This window comes from Polyodon spathula, chromosome 4, assembly GCF_017654505.1.
Source record: "Polyodon spathula isolate WHYD16114869_AA chromosome 4, ASM1765450v1, whole genome shotgun sequence".
Classification (NCBI taxonomy): domain Eukaryota; kingdom Metazoa; phylum Chordata; class Actinopteri; order Acipenseriformes; family Polyodontidae; genus Polyodon; species Polyodon spathula.
Window position 1 is genome coordinate 88,312,860 of NC_054537.1, and position 18,785 is coordinate 88,331,644.

General features: G+C 36.5%; 1 protein-coding gene across 1 annotated transcript in view; it reads right to left on the bottom strand.

The window, feature by feature from the left end:
• The window catches only part of LOC121315054 (thrombospondin type-1 domain-containing protein 7A-like), a 193,664-nt gene that overhangs the window by 65,668 nt on the left and 109,211 nt on the right, over positions 1–18,785 (bottom strand). Inside the window, exons 4-7 of the mRNA XM_041248944.1 lie at positions 16,645–16,893; positions 14,250–14,431; positions 4,088–4,243; positions 3,056–3,259 (exon numbers count right to left, since the gene is read on the bottom strand). Coding sequence (XP_041104878.1) covers positions 3,056–3,259; positions 4,088–4,243; positions 14,250–14,431; positions 16,645–16,893 — 791 coding nt within the window. The remainder of the gene's footprint in view (positions 1–3,055; positions 3,260–4,087; positions 4,244–14,249; positions 14,432–16,644; positions 16,894–18,785) is intronic.

Genomic DNA, 18,785 nt, shown 5'->3' on the forward strand with positions numbered 1-18,785 from the left:
TAATCTCTGTTAAGAATGCATGGTAGACATCTGGTGTGTGATCAACTTACGCACAGCATTTATAAAAGTGATAAATGACAGAATTGACAGTGACAGTTCAGAGGGCACACATGCTGCAAATAGCAACAGTGCAGTATCTGCTATATATGAACCATACTGGGCAACTGAATAGCAGTACAAATGCACAACAGATACAACAGTTATGTAAGTTACAGTGACTACTGTACAGCTGTAAAGGATACACCAATTGTTGCACTGACAAAAAGGACCTCTCTTAGAATCATATACTAAAATTGCATATATAGTATATGGGTTTTCAGCTCAAGTAATTCAACTATTAACATAAGGCATCAGACTTTGCCTTACAGACTCTAGTAATTTATTTTAATATGGAGTGTTCCCCTTGGCCACCTTTTACAAGAGTGACAAAGAGTATGGATAACAAGGCCCATCCTTTGGTCCCTGGATGAGTGCAAGCAACAGCTCAAGATGAAACTTAAAAATATATTTGTGTAAACTTGCCACACATTTGCTGTTACATGAACCAGTTGGGTAATTATGAAAAGCCTGTGGCTGCCACTTTATCAAAATTGTATGCATCAGGTTAACACTGGTGTAATATGATACCATTAGAAATTTCAGTTTACATTTTTAGAAAAATAAATTGCAATTAGAAGTAATCAATTTGCCTCTGAACACGTTTCTAGAATTATCTTAATGACGCATATGCCATATTATCACATGTCTTTAGGATTCACTTATACCTAATTATACCCTCAGCATTTAAATAAGAAATCAAGTGGGAAAATGCTTGCAGGTTAGTGTTTAAGTGTAAGCCTCAATGTGTTCCTTCCTTACTGAGCTCCTGCTCAATTATAAACGAACACTAAAGCTGTTGCCCTTGCCTGCAAGTACACAAGTAATCAAAACGCTTTTCCACTGCCCAATTTAATTTCAGAGTAACAGCTGGTAATAGTCCAAAACCCGCTCTAGGTGACACTGGTTTGTGTATCATTTTCTGTATCAGACGGCAATGGCAGGTGGAGGGAGCTTGTAAGTTATTCATACAGGCGTCTCAAAAGGTTACCTGGTAAGGTTCAGAAATATATACAGCACAGGGGCTTTTCCCCAGTTCTCATGCAATTCCCATTTCATATACATAAACAACTTAAGCTTGTGTGTGCCAGATATCACTTTATCCTTGCTCATCCAAAGATTATTATACATCAGTAACAGTGCTTAAAGTTACAGATTAACTTTCTACCCCTTTGAAAGTTGTGTTGTAGGTCGGAAACTTTAACAGATTTTTTTTTTGGCAAATAGTGTTTTATACTGTAAACTGTTTACTTATACAGTAACAACATTCTTACACTGTATATGTAAAATGAAAGAATTTAAACCATACAGAGTGCAACCCTTTTAAACTACAAACAAAATGGTAACTATATGTATTAACCAAACATACTTAAAGATTTATAAAGGTAGCGCTCATAAAGTAACAATTAAAGAACACATTATAATTGCTGAGCAAACTACGTTCTATAACTGGATAACATAATACATTTTCAGCAGCCATAGAGTCAATTGTGGTATTCTAGGCCTTGGGTATGTTTTCTAGGTGCTAACCAGTGAGTAGTGGCTCATTAAAAATTAAGCATTAAAGCCAAGTCAAGGAGATCTAGTCTGATCCTGTCTTTGTTCTTTCCAGTTGCAGGCAAAGTGTTATATTGATTTATGCAGTAAGTGCCCTTTTCTTGCCAATCAATGTGTACAATGTTACACAGGCTTCTGCTGTGACCTGTCAGTAGCGATCTTCTCACAGGTATCAGAAGAATTTTCACAGTGAATTTTGTGTTTCTCTTTCAGGGATCCATTTATACTATATCTAGGGCTTTTCATAAACTAATCTCAAAAGCTGGCTTAATGCATTTCAATTTGCATTATTTGAATACAAAAGACGAAAACACAAAATGTCAATATTTTCATTAAACAAATTTTCAGTAAAATCATTTAAACATGACAATGCATTTACTGGCACAGCTGTATTTATTATTGTATTTATTATTGTATTAATGCAAAGGTGTTTTTTTTTATAGATAAACTAGAACTCGAATTCAAAATGAATAAACCATATCTTGTGACCAAATAAAAGAAAACTAAAGATCTCTGATCTGAAACCTGAAACTAAGCCGCAATGACAAAGAAAATATTAAATGTCTATGGAGGACATTACAATTCAGCCCTCACACAAAGTATACCTATGGACGTGAAGTCCATACCACAGTTCCATGCCGCATAATAAATATTCATAAATTACCAGTTGCTAGTCAGAATCCCCAGAGTGCTTACATTATGAAAAATTCTGTTAGATGTGACAAAAATATAACCATTGGCATTATTGAAATCCCCCTGAGGTGTGCTGACTAGTGAATAAGATTGTTAAAAGCATTTCAATTTATTGATTACAAAAAGAAACCTGGTAAGGAATTCTCAATAATTCCAAACTAATGCAAAACATGAAGCTTAAAGAGCTCTAGTTTTAATGCCCTTAAGGTTAACTGACAGTTGCCTGAATCTCGACGTGAGGTTTACCGTGATCTGCAATTCAAATAATTGTATCAACTCAAGGTCTCTTTTTTTTTTTTTTTTATTCCAGCATACAGTATCAACATTTATGTATGAACCCCTGAAAATGTTATTGCAGGTATAAACAACTCATATCTGAACACCTTTAAAGACTGTGTTTTATGAATATACTTTAAAGGAAACTACAGGCAATGACATGACAATTCGAAAGTCAACCACAGAAGCAAGCCAATATATGTAATTGAAAACAACAAAATAACTGTTAAATGACAGATTTTCTGATCATTTTAATAACCATTCAATTCTAAAGGAAAATGATGGGCCCATGCGATATTTATTATCAACTTAAAATGTAACACTGTAACACATTAGATCACTGGCAGCATCACTGTCTTTATAATAATACCCAGTAAATAGAAATAACACGTGCATGTCATATCTTTATGAATTTCTGCCTCCAGCTCCTTACCGTCACTGTTGACACATTCCACTTGTGGAATCTGTGTGCCAGGACCACACTTCTTCTCATTGTCAGGTATGCAGTCTCCGAGTTTAACCAGCTGCCAGTCGTAGCATGTCGGCTCGTCACACGGTATTGCTTCAGTGAGATGTGGACAGTTTCCATTTCCTCCTGTAGGCTCATTTATGATTTGCCTTTTCCTCAATTTAAAACCTAACAAAAAGTAAGATAAACAAGTATTACTTGGTTTCTATTGGGCTCATTACAGATTGCATGTGCATATGTTGAGTAAAATGACAGTGTTAACTTTATTTTCTCAAATTGAGCAACTTTGCTCATTGTTTGCTTTTCACTGCAGTCCACCATTACTAAACATTAATATGTTGTTTGTAGAGTGTCTCTTATTGTTCATTTGTGCAGTTCTGGAACTAGGACAGATACTTTTGGTATAATAAGTGATACAGTGACACGATGTATTAACTTATTATAAATCACAACTACAGATTGTAATAATGAACTGCATTAGAACTATACCCATAGTATGTTCGACGTACTGGAATTTTGACAAATACTTGATACGTGATTGGTTGCTTACTCATATGGGGTGTATTATAAAATTACCAAAACATCACAAATGTGCAATGGCATTGCCCTATATAAAAATAATAATATAAAAAACCTGTGGTCTTAGAGAGATTCAGCAATATACACTACAGTATATAATACCAAACTGAGCAGTTACCATGATTACCAACATGTTACTGGGTGCATCCTTATTAATGTTCCCATTTTCATTGTGATTAAGATCTTGTTCTTTTTTTTGTAATTGGGATATAAATAAACAAATGTTTCAAATATTGACAGATAGCAGAGGGTGTGATTGCATAGCAGGGAGCAACTGTAACTTTTAATTGAACTGCATTTGAAATATCTGTAACCAAACAAAAAACGCGACCAGTGATAATGTTGGTACTGCAGATACAAGGTAAAAAGTATTCCTCATGACACTTCACAATGCCTGCACTTAAGCTACAACTGAACCTTTTTTCCCCACTTGGTCTTCACAGCTTTCATAAGTGCAGAGTCCCCAAGCTGTCCACGAAGAGACTTCACATTCTACGGGGCAGACAATGTGGCATAGCTTGGTGGTATTTTGTACAGGGCCTGTACACAGCTTACTGTCCACAGGTCTGGATGCTGGAAGATAAGAAATGTACATTTACCATCCAGCAATAACACAAGTGTCATGCTTTAAAGATCATTTTAAAAGTAGATTTTCAAGGGTTATTTTTTCATCTTTTTTGTATTCTAATTTGGTATTCCGGTAATTTTACATCTCGTTGTGGCGGACAGCCTTCCCTCTTTCAAATCACAAAGAAATCAAAAGAAAGCACAGAGGGAGTTGAACCATCAATCTTCTACCCAGACACTGCATTTAGCAGTTGCCTTTTTGTAGTTTTTTTTTTACAATGTATGAAAGCTGCAGTAGGTGCTGATTAGGTAAAATAATAGAATAGAAAAATTCAATATTAAAATTAAATAAATTGCCATGCCAGTTTCCTCACAGTCCTCTATACCTGCTCATATGAACGGTTTTGGAGCTTATATCACTATGGAGTATCACACATTATAAAACCAAAACGTTATGTAAAGGTCTGACGATCTATATTAATCATAACAGCAACTGGTTATTTTTGGAAAGAGGAGGATCATCAGTCTGTTCTAAAGGCATGAAGTAGCCAACATATGTTCCAACAGTTATACACTATTTTCCCCCTATTATAGAACAGGTGCCTTAATATTAACTATCGGCTTGCAGCAGGGTGGAAGTCTCTGTTTGAGTTGGATATGATACAGTACTGTCTTGGCAGTCAGTATGCTTTTGATTGCAAAAAATCCACATCTCATGTAAAACTTCCTGCAGTTTAAGCAACATGCTCCAAGACTGAGAATGGTGATATCATTGGACCCGATGTTCGTAAAATGAGAAAACTGTATGACATTTTAAAAGGTACAGGGTAATAATATTAAGGCACGTAATATATATCCTCCACCATAGATTCAAATAAATGACAAGGGGGTAACCTCACCAATGCAACAACTAAAACCTTGCTCTTTATTTCTATGAACTAAGAAATAATTGCCAAGTTTAATAGCTGATAGAAAGTGCTTGGTATCCCAAGGCTGAATTTAAATAACAATATGTGGTAATAAGATTCTTTAAATAAGGTAGATGAGGGAGAGAGCATTATAACAAATGCATTCTCAATTATAAACCTTAAATACTATGAACACAAAATCTAAACTCTAGCTGAAAATGCTCGAGTTTATACTGTATCCTTTTTCATGATATGAATTCTTTTCCCTGTGGCAGCAACGCTAGAGCAGCAGCTAGCTTGTCCCAGTTAGGCTATTGCATGCTGTTCAGCCAGGGGCAGGCATTGCCAGATGTTGTTGTGGTGTCTGGCAGCCTGGGTGACCCCCCCCGAAACATAATATAATCACATATAAGATGGTCAAACTTTTCTTCACAAACAAATAAAATACGTTTTTCAAACATATTTTTTTTCTAATCTAACCTGGATCCAGAATGAAGTCAGCTAAGCTTGCTATGTGATACAATTGCTCGAACTCATTGGAGGCATTGGAGGCATTCATTCCTTTTTGAGTGATAGTTCATCGTTGTCCAGTGATTATTTTGGCAACCCAGAATTACAATATTATATTATTGATATCACGATGATTCAAAAGAAATTTATAGGTATGTTTGTCACAGCAAGCGGAAAACAGAAGATATTAAACACAGCGTGACAACAAGGAGGGATTCACTTTCAGGAGAGCTATTGATATTGCTTATGCCCAGGTACAATTACTTATACACAGGGCCGGATTAACCTATCCCAAATTACACTATAGCGTAGGGTCCCCAGCAGAACTGGGGCCCCCATGAGGTTGCCTTTTGTTTGGGACATTTTACAAAAAAAAACATGTGGGCGGACGAGCCCACACACACAAGTAGGGAGGAGCACAGAAGCTTGCTTTTGGTTAATTGTGTTCTTTAATGACAGCTATGCATTTCTTTCTCGATTACAGCAGACCTGCTCTCTGAGTCTCTCACGCAAGCAGCTTCCTTCTAATGTAAAATCAATACCAAATGTCTCACAACCTCTACCTCCTGGGACAGATCTGGCCCTAGTCCTACTACGTCAGAGGCATCAGTCTGCAGAACAAAATATATGAATCAGGCTCAATTTACGTATTAATTTATTTCAGGTTTAGGGCCAATTTAAAAACGTCATGAATTTTTTCTTTTTTTGGGGGTTGGAATTTTAGAAAACAGGCAGGTAAAGGTAAACGTGTACAATGCAGGAGGCTGAAGGAAATTCAAATGTGGATGTCTGCAACCAGCAAGACTGGTTTAAGTCCATAGTGTTTGTTTCTCTCGCTACAAAAGAAAACCCCAAAAGACATAAAGGATATTAAGTTATTCCTCTTTTTGTTAAACTACATTGTTTTGTTCTATTGAATGCAATGCTACTACTGGTCCATTGAAGGAATGCATGAACTTATTGCATCATTTGTGTTCTACGTTCTATGATCCCACTGATGTTTGAATGTTAATTAAAATAATCATTAACAACCGTGAGATTTAATTATTATCACTCCCAAGTGATTTCTGTCATATGGTAAAAGGCAATAAAGGCATACACAGTTTAACAAGCCTCATGCTCAGCTATGATCAGCAAAGAAAAAAGCCAACATAAAGTGTTCAGATAAGTTATTGATTGGTACTGAAAAAAATGCGTAAATTGAAAATAAAGTAAAAGTTAGGAAATCTAATCTTGCAATTAGCATGTTCCTATGATGTTATGTATGGTCTACTCACCTATTTCAAACTTTGCATATGATTCATATCAAATTAGTATTATGCTGTGTTTGTTAGTATCTGAATATCTCATAGGGAGCTCAAAGCAGCCAATGAATACATATGAGGGAGTCTCAATGGGGCTGACGGACCACCCTGCAGTGTATGAACTATCCTTAGGAGTGCAGATAATGTAAATATGTTCATATAAATATAAACCATGTTCACAGCGTTGTATTGGGGCATAACGATAGAACTGTATAAGAACAATATAGACCAATATAGATCTCGCTGCTTAGCACTCTCACCAGTCGCGAGGGAGATTTACAACCATGAATCATTGTATTTCTGTCACAGGGCCCTATGCATATTATGGTGAATGGTGTAATTGGCATACTGTTTGATCCAGCCCTGCATTGGGGACAGAGAGTGTGAGCAGACCGGAGCGAGCCAATTGTATATGGAGCGGGGGAACGGAGCAGGGTAGTATTTTTCTTAAATACATGTTCGGCCATTGAGTTTGCACAAAATATTAAAAAAGGTGACAAATACAAAAGCAGTCACTGTACAGTATTTTCCATCATGCATGTGCATGGTAACCTTATCCAGTTCCAAACCAACATTAGGCACTTTCATGTTTTGCAGACTTGACAATTGCATTTGTGAAAAAAGCTTTTATATGCAATGTGATTGGCATTGCATTTTATAATTCATTATGGAGGAAAAAAATATATGATGGGCTGGTCTGATAAGTTCTTTCCCAGGATTCAAGGGAAGTTGGCCAGCCTGGAAGGTGGTGAGACTCTGTTGCAATAATGCATTGACCCGGAATGGGAAATGATGTGGCAGCCGCAGATTGGAGAGGCGGTTGCACTCGTTTACCAAGGGGTCATGTGTGACAGCATAAAAGGGGACGGAGAATCATAATCTGTTGCTTCATTTGATTTAAAGCTATTGAACCAAGCCCCCAAAATATGGGTTAGCGTAGGGCCATCACATCCTTTAATACGGCACTGTTTATACATGCTCTAAACACATTCTGGAGATTGTCGCCAAGGGCCAGTACCATGTGGAACATTTTAAAATTTGTCACTAAATAAACTGTATCACCCACCATGAGCACTACTGCATGCACCCAGGACTGGTGAGATTTAGGCTCATGTGTAGGACTGTGCTGTGCATTTACGGGATTGCAAGGCTGCTAACTCATCATTGTCTTTTTCACAGTGGATCAGTAGAAAATAATATTTCCAAGGATTACAACTCAACTTGTTTATTACTCACATTCTGCATAGGCTAATGTGTATACATGAACCACAATGCCACAAACAAAATATTTTTTCAAGTTGGTTATACACCAGTGCTGTGCTTTAAAAATGCATTTCACATTTTGTATAATTTATTTTAAGAATAAAAACGATGTTGACAAAGCACAGCACGCTATTTCGTTGTAAACTGGTCCAATTACTGTCTGTTTTTTTTTTTTTTTTTTTTTCTCATTCATGATGCTAATTACCATTTTAAAATGTTTCATTGCTTAAATATGGATGTATATTCAAATGAATATCAATGGGAATGAATATCAATGGATTTATTTTTCTAACATATTTTCGCAGTGTGCAAATGTTGGTATAATTTGGCAAAAACATTCTTACAGGCTGGTGTTGACAAATTTGCCTAGAGAAGCTACCTTTTTTATTTTAATTTATTTTATTTGTGATTAGAGGTAAACATGTTATTTAAAACTGCTAGATATTTCTACTGTTGACATTCACAGAATTGTGAACTTATTTAGCAGTTTATGTTCATTGGTTTATATTTGTGGAAAGCAGGTGAAATCTATCAAACGGAAGCGAGGTTGTAAGTATGTATTAGATCTGATGAGATGTATCCAAATGGACGCAGGAAAATAAAGAGTTAAACTGCATTATTACCCCTGGCTCTTTTTCTAAAGCCATTTCAATACATTACTTTTTTTCTTTTTTTTTCCACGATCTGAAATAAGTATAGTCCAATGTCCCTAGCTGCTACTCTAAAGTGATTAAAAAAAAAAAAAAAAAAAAACTGTACTGCTATTTGTTTAATGTAGCAGCAGTTACAGTATGTAACTGTGAAATGTTTATATACTGTATATAGTATGTTTTTTTTTTTTTTAATTCTTAAATCTATAGATGAACTGATCTTATTACCATAGCAGACCGAAGGAACGAAGACTCCTGGACAGAAAATAAACTCTCCTTGGACTTCATCCAACCCTGATACCCTCCTGTATTGTCATGGTATTCACTTGCATGCCTTTAGAACTCTGTGTTTTTTTATTAAGTATTGAGCAATCTAAAAGGCTAAACGAAGGATTCAATTTTATGTGCCTGTCAATAGTAGTGTAAATGATTTGATGAGTCTGCCTTATATTTCCTGCTGCAGCATAAGGAAAAAAATTGCAAAAAGTTAAGATGGCCGGGTGTGTTTACATATATCTATCTATACTGTATGTACATTTAATGTATACAGATTATATATGAATAACTACACAGTGGTGTCCATGAATATTGCATCACCTCAGTTTTCGGTGGTTTAGAGCTGCTCTGTATTTTGTATGGTTTCCCAGGATGCTTAGAACACATCAGCATAATCTGGCAACAAATTCAATCAGCTAAAAAGGAGAGAAAGGAGCTCCGTGTGACATTCCTGGATTTGGCTATTGCATATGGTTCAGTGCCACATGAACTTCTTTGGGCAGAATTTGATTTTTTCAGCATACCGATGACGATAACAAATTTAATGAAAGTCTGCTTTGGAGATTTGCAATTTATTTTTTCAACTTCAGAATTCAGCACTACATGGCAATGCCTACAAGTTGGAATAATGGCATGATGTACCATTTCTGCACTGGCACTGAGAGCGCTTCGCTTCTGGAATGTGACTACCACTAATTCGAGCATACATGGATGACATGACAACCATGACTACAACAGGAGCCTACACTAATCGGTTATTGGGAAAATTAATCAATAACAATGAATGGGCATTAATGCAACTCAAGCCCACTAAATCTAAATCAAGGAGCATCTCTATAATTAAAGGTAAAGTAGTAGATAAAAGGTTCTACTGGTGAGGCAATACCAACAGTGTCTGATAAGCCAGTGAAAAGTCTAGGGAGATGGTACAACAGGGATCTAAAGGACACACTTGTGTGGGAGAAGTTAGACAACAAGCAGTGGAAGGGTTGAAGAGCATAGACAGCAGCGCTTTACCAGGCAAACTGAAACTGGTGCTTTCAGTTTGGTCTACTGCCAAGACTACTGTGGCCACTGACTGTGTACGGGGTTTCCTTGACAAGCTGGAAGCTTTAATCAGTTCATACATCAGGAAATGGTTGGGACTTCCACGCTGCCTCAGCAGAGTGGGACTTTATGGTAAAGGAATACTGCAGCTACCAGTCTCTGCTCTAACCAAGGAGTTTAAGTGCGCCAAGGTCCGACTGGAAATGACATTAGTAGATTCATGTGACAAATGCATAAGGAAGGCAGCACCTGTGTTGAAAACTGGAAGAAAGTGGGTGGCATAGAAAGCTGTAGAAGATGCTAATGCTACCCTTAGAATCAGTGATATTATGGGGCAAGTTCTACATGGAAGAGGGGGTGTTGGTCTCAGTTCAGCTCCTCCTACATGGCACAAGACAACCCCAGCTCAACAGAGGAAGCTGGTGGTCAACAAGGTGTGTAAAGGCAATTTCCCAGGCCAAGCAGGGAAAATGGATGAGATGGGAAAGGGTGGAACAATGCAGGATAGGCTGGCAAGACCTATGGATAATGGAACAGAGCAGGATCAGTGTCCTCATCAGATCAACATATGATGTTCTCCCATCACCACAGAACCTAAACTTCTGGGTGGGTGAGGATCCCTCATGTCCTTTGCGTTCATCACCTGCAACATTAAGGCACATTTCGACAGGATGTAAGGTGGGTCTTAGCCAAGGATGGTTTACTTGGCACCATGACCAGGTGCTGTGATGTTTGGCCTTAGCATTGGAAGACAAGCGTAACCTGATCAATAAGATGCCACCAGTTCCATCAAAGCATTGCACACAAAAGACAATATGCCTCTGTCCAGGAGAGCAACCACCAAGAAAGGGTGTTAAAACCAAGCCTCGTCCGGGACAACTGGAAGCTGCTAGAGACTGAAAAATGCTGGTAGATGTTGGTCAACGGCTTATTTTTCCACCTGAGATTGCCACTACTAAACTTCAACTAGACACTGTCATGTGGTCTGGATCAGAACGCGTTGTTCATATGGTAGAGTTAACAGTGCCATGGGAGGATGCTGTGGATGAGACTTATGAGAGGAAGAAACTTTGGTATGCTCAACTAGCTGCTGAAGCGGAACAGCGAGGATGGAGAGTCTGAGTTTACCCATTGGAGGTGGGTTGTCAAGGATTTGTGGCACACTACGACCCAGTTTCTCAGAGATGGTGGGTTCAGTGGCCAAGAGTTGCGTCACATAGTGAAGAACTTATCTGAAGCAGCAGAAAGAAGCAGCAACTGGCTGTGGTTGAGGCAGAAAGATTCTGGATGGGAATCTCAAGCACAATAGAAAGAAAGCAACGCTGATGTACGGGTAAGTAAGCTGGGCTGAGTTGAGTGGGGACGGAGGGGGGTGACGCTGGGATGCCAGAATCACTGTTGAGCCCTCTTGAGGTGAGTTAGTCGACGAAACATAGAGGATGGAAGGTGCCCACTTGAAGACCCCAGAGATGTACCCTACTTAGCTCAATCCAGACGGTTGTCATGCTGATGTACTGGGGTTACCGCATTGTGGTTGATCCCCAGAGCCAGCATCGCAGCCGTTGTGTGTGCTGATGCGCTGGGGAGGCAAAATAAGCTGATCCCTGCACCTAGCATTACACTTCAGCCATCAACACCAGGCAGAAGGATATGTACATCATTATTAAATGGAAAGAAATGCAGATGGATCACATTAGTTTACTGTAAAGCTACGTCCTAGTTGGTGCTTATCTTGGCGAGAGCCGAGTTCAAATCAGCATGAAGTTTTAACATCTACTCTCATTTAATGGAAATCAAAAATTTCTGAGGTTATCTGAAAGATGCTTTTTAGAATGCCTGGCATTATGGATCACCTCACTAGTAGGAGTCACTGAAGTGTGAGGAGGTGAACTATCCACAACCTAATTTCTATCTAGCCTAAGAAAATACAAAAGTGAATGCAGGGCTCTCTTAGGGACGCCAACCCACGCAGCAGTGCTTTATTAAGTGAGCCACTGAAGACCCCACTGAGGTTATTAATCATCCCAAGGATTTAACTAAGACACTCCATGGCCAATCTCTAGCATTCTTCCCAAGGAACATTTTGTCATATTGTACATTGGTGCAAATAATGAAAATATATTGCGAAAGTAGCCATTAAATCACATTTATTATTTGATTTTAGTAGTTGTAAAATAATAAAAGGCAGGTTAAATTCTCTTGGTGTGTGCAGTATATTTTTTCTAGTTAACAAATTCTGATAGCTTTAGTGCGATATTACATTCAAATCAATGCAACACTGTCACAATTTAGGCTACTATTGGGTAAGAAGAAGTTAAGCATTGTAGCTCCTATAGTTTATTTAACATTAAATAATACGTATCTGTAGATCTATTAACTTGTCACATGCTGCTTCATGTGAGATAATCTAAATATTGTTCTTGATTTTACAAGTGAATTTTGTATTCAACTGTATGACTAACATAGCTGTTTACAGCCAGCATAGCTTTCACACCACAATATTGTCTGGATCAAAAGTAGACCGGTAGAATAACCATTAATTTCTTACCTGTTATTTCAAAAGTGATTGACAGAAGTGGTGCAACACTATGCTTTTGCTTGCTTTGAGACTGACTTTCCGAAATAACAATAGAATGTACGAAATTACATTAAAAAAATAATAATAATAAAATAAAAAGCTGTGTTCTTATTGGTTCCTGGCTGATGTTATGAGTGCTTTATACAGTGTTGAAGCCGGGGAAATATATTGCACTTATTGTAACTGTGCAGGCTGAGACAGAGTGTGCTTCCGTTGGCAGCTGGCTGTGCCTCGGCAGAAAAACCTAATTGTATCACCCACTGCGATATGGAAATGTCCCCCTAAGCGTCTTCAGCTAAAACACACTCTTCCTTTGGTTGTGCCTTCAAAAACTGCTCTTATGCTTATGCGTTAGATTGCAAGTTACTATATATTTTAATAAGCTCTCAGGCCTTATGAGATTACCTCCCAGTGGATTCTGAATTCCTGTCACACACCGATAAGGATGGATTTCTAAAAAGCACCCATCATTCATGCACTTGTGGGCTTCCAGAACAGCTGGGCTTCAGATATATTACTGAACACTCAATTGCTAATGACATTTTCTTTTCTTCATTTGTCTAATTGCTGTATTAGTAATATGTTGATGAGTTCCACTTATAATCCAAGAAACTAGTTTTGTAATCTTCAAACATTTTTTTTTTTAACATACCTGGGGTAACACATATAAGCAAAACTGATTGAATTTGCTACTTTGTCTTGAGTCAATTTACTGTATTACACCTAAAAGTTTGTTTTCTTCAGGGCGGCAGTACAAAAGCACAATTTTCTCTGGTTTAATGATGTATGATAATATAAAATGATTCAAGCTTACATTATTAAAAACAAACAAACAAACAAACTAAAGAACACAACTAGTACATACAGTAGTAGCTCTTGAGATTCCACCAACATAAAATACAATAAACTGGCTCATTCCAACCAATCACAACCTCACACTTTAATACAACCTAATATTCTGTCCCATAAACGATGTCTAGTAAAAGTAAAATATAACAGATAAAGGTTCACACATATGTTTTGTATTCAGGATAAATGTAGTCAATCTCAATATGGATTTCTCTTCATTAGTATATCTTTTGTGATTCAACATTCAACGTCAACAGCCAATAGGCACACACTACATACTGTATATGCAGGCAGGTAAACCAATCAATCAGGAGCCTGCTATCTGCTCATAAGTTGGACAGCTTCCACAGAAATGTATGAAGTATATACAATATCCAATACAGGGAAATAAAAACTAACCAATCAACTGCTTACTGAGCACTCAGAAACAGCTCAGGGGTTACATCATAACAGGCTGTTCTCTATGAAATGAGATATGAACACATAGTGTTTTATTCCACTTCTTCCTTAATCCTATAAATAGAAATCCTATTTTAATTGATGCAGCATTCTAAATATACATTATAGAACAAGCTAACGTATTCAGGAGTTTAAAAAGTAGGTAAACACTGAGTCAGACTCATGTACCTTCTTTTTCTTTAAGCGTGTTCAGGTAGGAGAGAGGATCCTCATTCCCTTGGACACAGTACACTTCTCTAGTTTGTACTCCTCCTCCACAAAGGCCTGTTTGATTCCCTCTTCTTCGATCTTGCTGACTGAGTAAAGTGTCCACACGGCATTCACTCCACTCTGTAGTTCTCCATGCATACCTATGTACAGTAATAAAAATTATTCACAATAAATACTAACATTTTATATAATCCTAATGAAAACATACATGAGAAATGTCAACTAGAAAACCTCCACACAGTCAGAGATCCAGTCCAACAAGAATGCAGTCATATTATATCTCAAAACACAGGTTAAACAGAACATAAAGGAATAATACAATCAGGAACGGGCACATGTCATGAAACAATAAACGTAATTCTCTTCTGCTTACAAAACAGAAATGCTGTCATTCTATAATAAAATCAGTCATGAACAATATACTAAAACTGTTACTAGAAATTAATCAATTTTCATGAAGTTACACAAGGACAATATTAAAATAAATGAAAATTTGAACATATAATTTGATATCTGCAATAATCCCTAGAAAAATAAATTTTCTTGACTGTAAATACAGTATAGGGGGTTCTATAGTGGTCAGCCCCCTTTCTCTTAAAAGTTAATTCGAAAGACTACTAAATGAGGAAAGCCTTAATTGGGAGAATCACAACTATCCAAATACTTTGAAGGCAATGGGGTTACAAGGGGGTGTACCTTAGATACTATGGTAATAAAGTGGTAGGTGTTTTGAATTCTTGATTCATAACCCTTAATGTTTTGAATAACATTAAGAAGGATTCGTATGTAATAAATATTCAAAGTTACCAGCACAATGAAAAATAATTATGGTGTAAATGTAAATTAACATAACATATTGGCATATCTATAACAAGCTAAAATATACAGTAGATTGAGGGTAATGGCATGTGCCTTCTTGTTAGATTATCAGACTTCATGGCTAAACAATACACCTCATCACTTGGGTCATGTAGACTAAGAACAGACCCCATGGAAAGGGTGTTCATTATTACCCTCAGTTCTCCATTCAGCTAACAGTAGATGCTATCTTGTTCACCTTGGTCTAATCCATCAGCTTTTCCTTTCAGTTCTCCTGGGAACTATTCCACTGACCTTAGCACATCTGCATCATGATGATGAGCCTCACAAGAGTGAATCATGTATCTCTGGTTGCTCTTCTGAGCTTACATCACTTGAGTGGAGAAGTCCAGGATCAATTACAAGAACATGGTGAATATAATATCGTTATCCGTGATTATATTGTCTGATTTGATGCTAGATTATAAGATAGATTTGCTATGTGATTCGTTTGGTCTTAGGGATGGTCAAAATATAAAATCAGCTTCTTTTGCTTGAACTTTTTTGTTACTGTCATATCTATCACAAAATGTACAGTAAGTATTTATTATAAATACAATTTTATACATTATCCATATTTCATTAGATGTGCATTAATGCAACACATTAATCATACAAATATTACATTTGCCTTATGCCAAAAAATATAATGTTACTTTCTCACTCTCTCTCTCTCTCAAAACACTTCACCATTTCTCTCGCACCAGATGCGTTCCCTAATAATGTACTTCTGGTTTTCCTCAGTGTAGATTGAAAAACTACAGCAGGATTGTAACCGTTTAATCTTATTCAAAATTACACTGTACTCAGCGTGTACTCAATGAATGTGTAGTCACTTTATTGAAACAAATTTTCATTAACAGAGAACACAAAAAACATACCTGCTCAATGCAGCGGTGCACTCACCGTTTGATCACAAACAATGCAGCGTACGTGCCTAATCATGCAAGATCTGATTAAATTCAAATAAAAAACAGCTTTATTGGCTGTACACATCATTGAAATTGATCAAACACCATATTACATGTAGTCAGTTTACCCGGAAATGATTCTTATAAGCGGATTGCTAGATTCTTACAAGCGGATTATTTTACATTGGATAGTATAGGAATGATTTTGTCCCAGTGGTTCTGATTCTTATAAAAGGACTGCACTGTATATATATATATATATATATATATATATATATATATATATATATATATATAGGATTTTTTATATATGTGTGTGTGTGTGTGTGTGTGTGTGTGTGTGTGTATGTGTGTAAAACTGCAGTGTACAAAATTGAAGGCATATGAAAGAAAAGGTTTTTAAAAAATGTACACAAAAGGTTTAAAAGAGTTATAATGTCCTAGAAACGTGTTTGTAATAAGTGAAACAAACAAAAAAAGAGAAAATCATTAGAAACAGTTGGCCTAAAGTAAATTAAAAAACTTTCCAAATTAGAGCTGACAATTATAGATTGTGAACGTGCTGATATCGTTATGATACTTACGAAGCACAAGGTGGGACACCATCGCCTTGAGGGGCACACTGTTCTTGTTCCTCCAGTTCTGGGCACTCTGCACCACCGCCCACAGGAAACTGCTTTACACTTCTTGTTCTGGTCCGGGCACCCTTGGGAGAGTTCACGTCATAGCAGTCCTTAGAACAAGGACCCCACTCAGACCACTCGGTCACTTCACAATCCTTGGTGATGATACAGGACTGAAAGGTGACTGGAAGTTTTTCTTGAGTGCAGAGGCTTAGGTAGAAAAAAAAACAAACAAAATAACAAAGAGCAGACAGTCAATGGATTGATCGACAAAGTGGAAGTTATTATTTTTTTTTTTTGTTGTAGCATTGCTAGTGGAAGTGAAATACATGCCCTGCAAAAAAATTTAAAACAGAAATTAGCATCACTACTATTGTAAACCAATCTATTGGAAGCAGTCTCACACATTTCCATTATGAATCAATGTACTGCCTACTTATTTAATAGGAATGTATTCATAGTATACATTAAACAGGATATATTACAGAAAACTTAAGCACATTCAGAAGTTTTGTAATTAAAATATGTTTAATTGTGCAATATTGTGCATAATGTTCTGAGAGAAAATAACAAACAAAATGCTGTGTTCATGCAAATAGTAGTTATAATGTTGCTATTACAATTGTATCCATTAAAAACATTTATCATGTTAATTCACCATTAGACTCTAACAAGTGGCTTTTAGAAACACAATCAATATACTTGAAAATAAGTGTTATTTAAAATCCTTAAATGACTAGTAATTTAAAATGTCCAATTAACTGCCTTTTTTTTTTTTTTTTTTTTTTCTTAGCACTTCTCCTTCCGAAATTAGCACAGCAGACAAGCTATTAAAGGTAATTACACAGGACAAGCTCCTTCAGTTAGCAACCTCTTTCAATGCTAACATGTTAGCACCTTGGAAACCTACGTCAGGACTGTAATATTTCCAAGCTTAATTAACAACTCATGAACCAGGCCTTTAAAAAGAGCCCACCTAGAAGCTCATTCTTCATTTTTGTATCCAATAGAAACTAAAGTAATGGACTGAATTCATACAGGTCTGATATATGTCAACAGTCAACTATGTTAACAAGCTTATTATATTATATTTTTTATGTTTATGCTAGCTACAGCGATGGCCAAAAGTGTTGCATCACCCTATAGAATTAACTTATTTGCTTAATAAAGTCGAATGAAACTTGATGAATAATGTTGCCTTAACATATTGAATTACATACCGCTTTGTAGTTTTCCATATACTTAATGAAAAACTGACAAAAATTGAAACATTAAATACTGTACTGCTATTACAGCTTCCAGTAAACTTTTGCAATACAATTGTGTTGTTTCTTTGAGTACATTATGTTAGATAAAATATCTCAATTGTGTTCCACAGAGGTTTTTTTTTGTTTGTTTTGTTTGTTTGTTTGTTTGTTTAATTATGTCTCAATCCTAAAATTCTAGGTGATGCAAAATGTTTGCCCATAGCTGTAGACATTGTTATGCTTTCTAGGCAATTCCATTTTTAAAATTGAATGTCAGTGACCTGAATTCTTTCGATTCAAATGTATAGGGCTTTTCAAGTGGTAAATGATTGGTATAATCTTCAGTATATGAGACAGCTTCAATTGTTAGCTAATGTGTTATGTTAAGCCATAGACCAAGGTGATTACGCATGCTGCTTCAGTACAAAAGGGCTGATGTAAGAAGTTCCATAATAATTGCCCCTAGTGACTCACATACAGTAACCTTTACATATTTTGAGGATCCCTGAGAAAATTAGGTGAGATGTACTGTGTCATTGGATATATTAACAGAAGCTAAAAGTATCATAATGATGTTGTGATTTTGTCCATATCTGTCTTTCAGATAGCTTCCACAATGGTACATGTTAGGAACCCACAGACTAATCCATTCAAGAAAAGAGAACAAACATGGAAGGATGTAGGACAGCCAGTTGAAAAATAAAAATAACAAACAATAGATACTGACAAAATGTTTTCACCCTTTTTCACAGAACACAATCAAAGTTAGGTCACAGTTTTTAGTAATCTGATCTTACTGTATAAGAGAATTTTTATATGCGGGTTAAGTTCTATTCACACTAGACAGACTGCAAC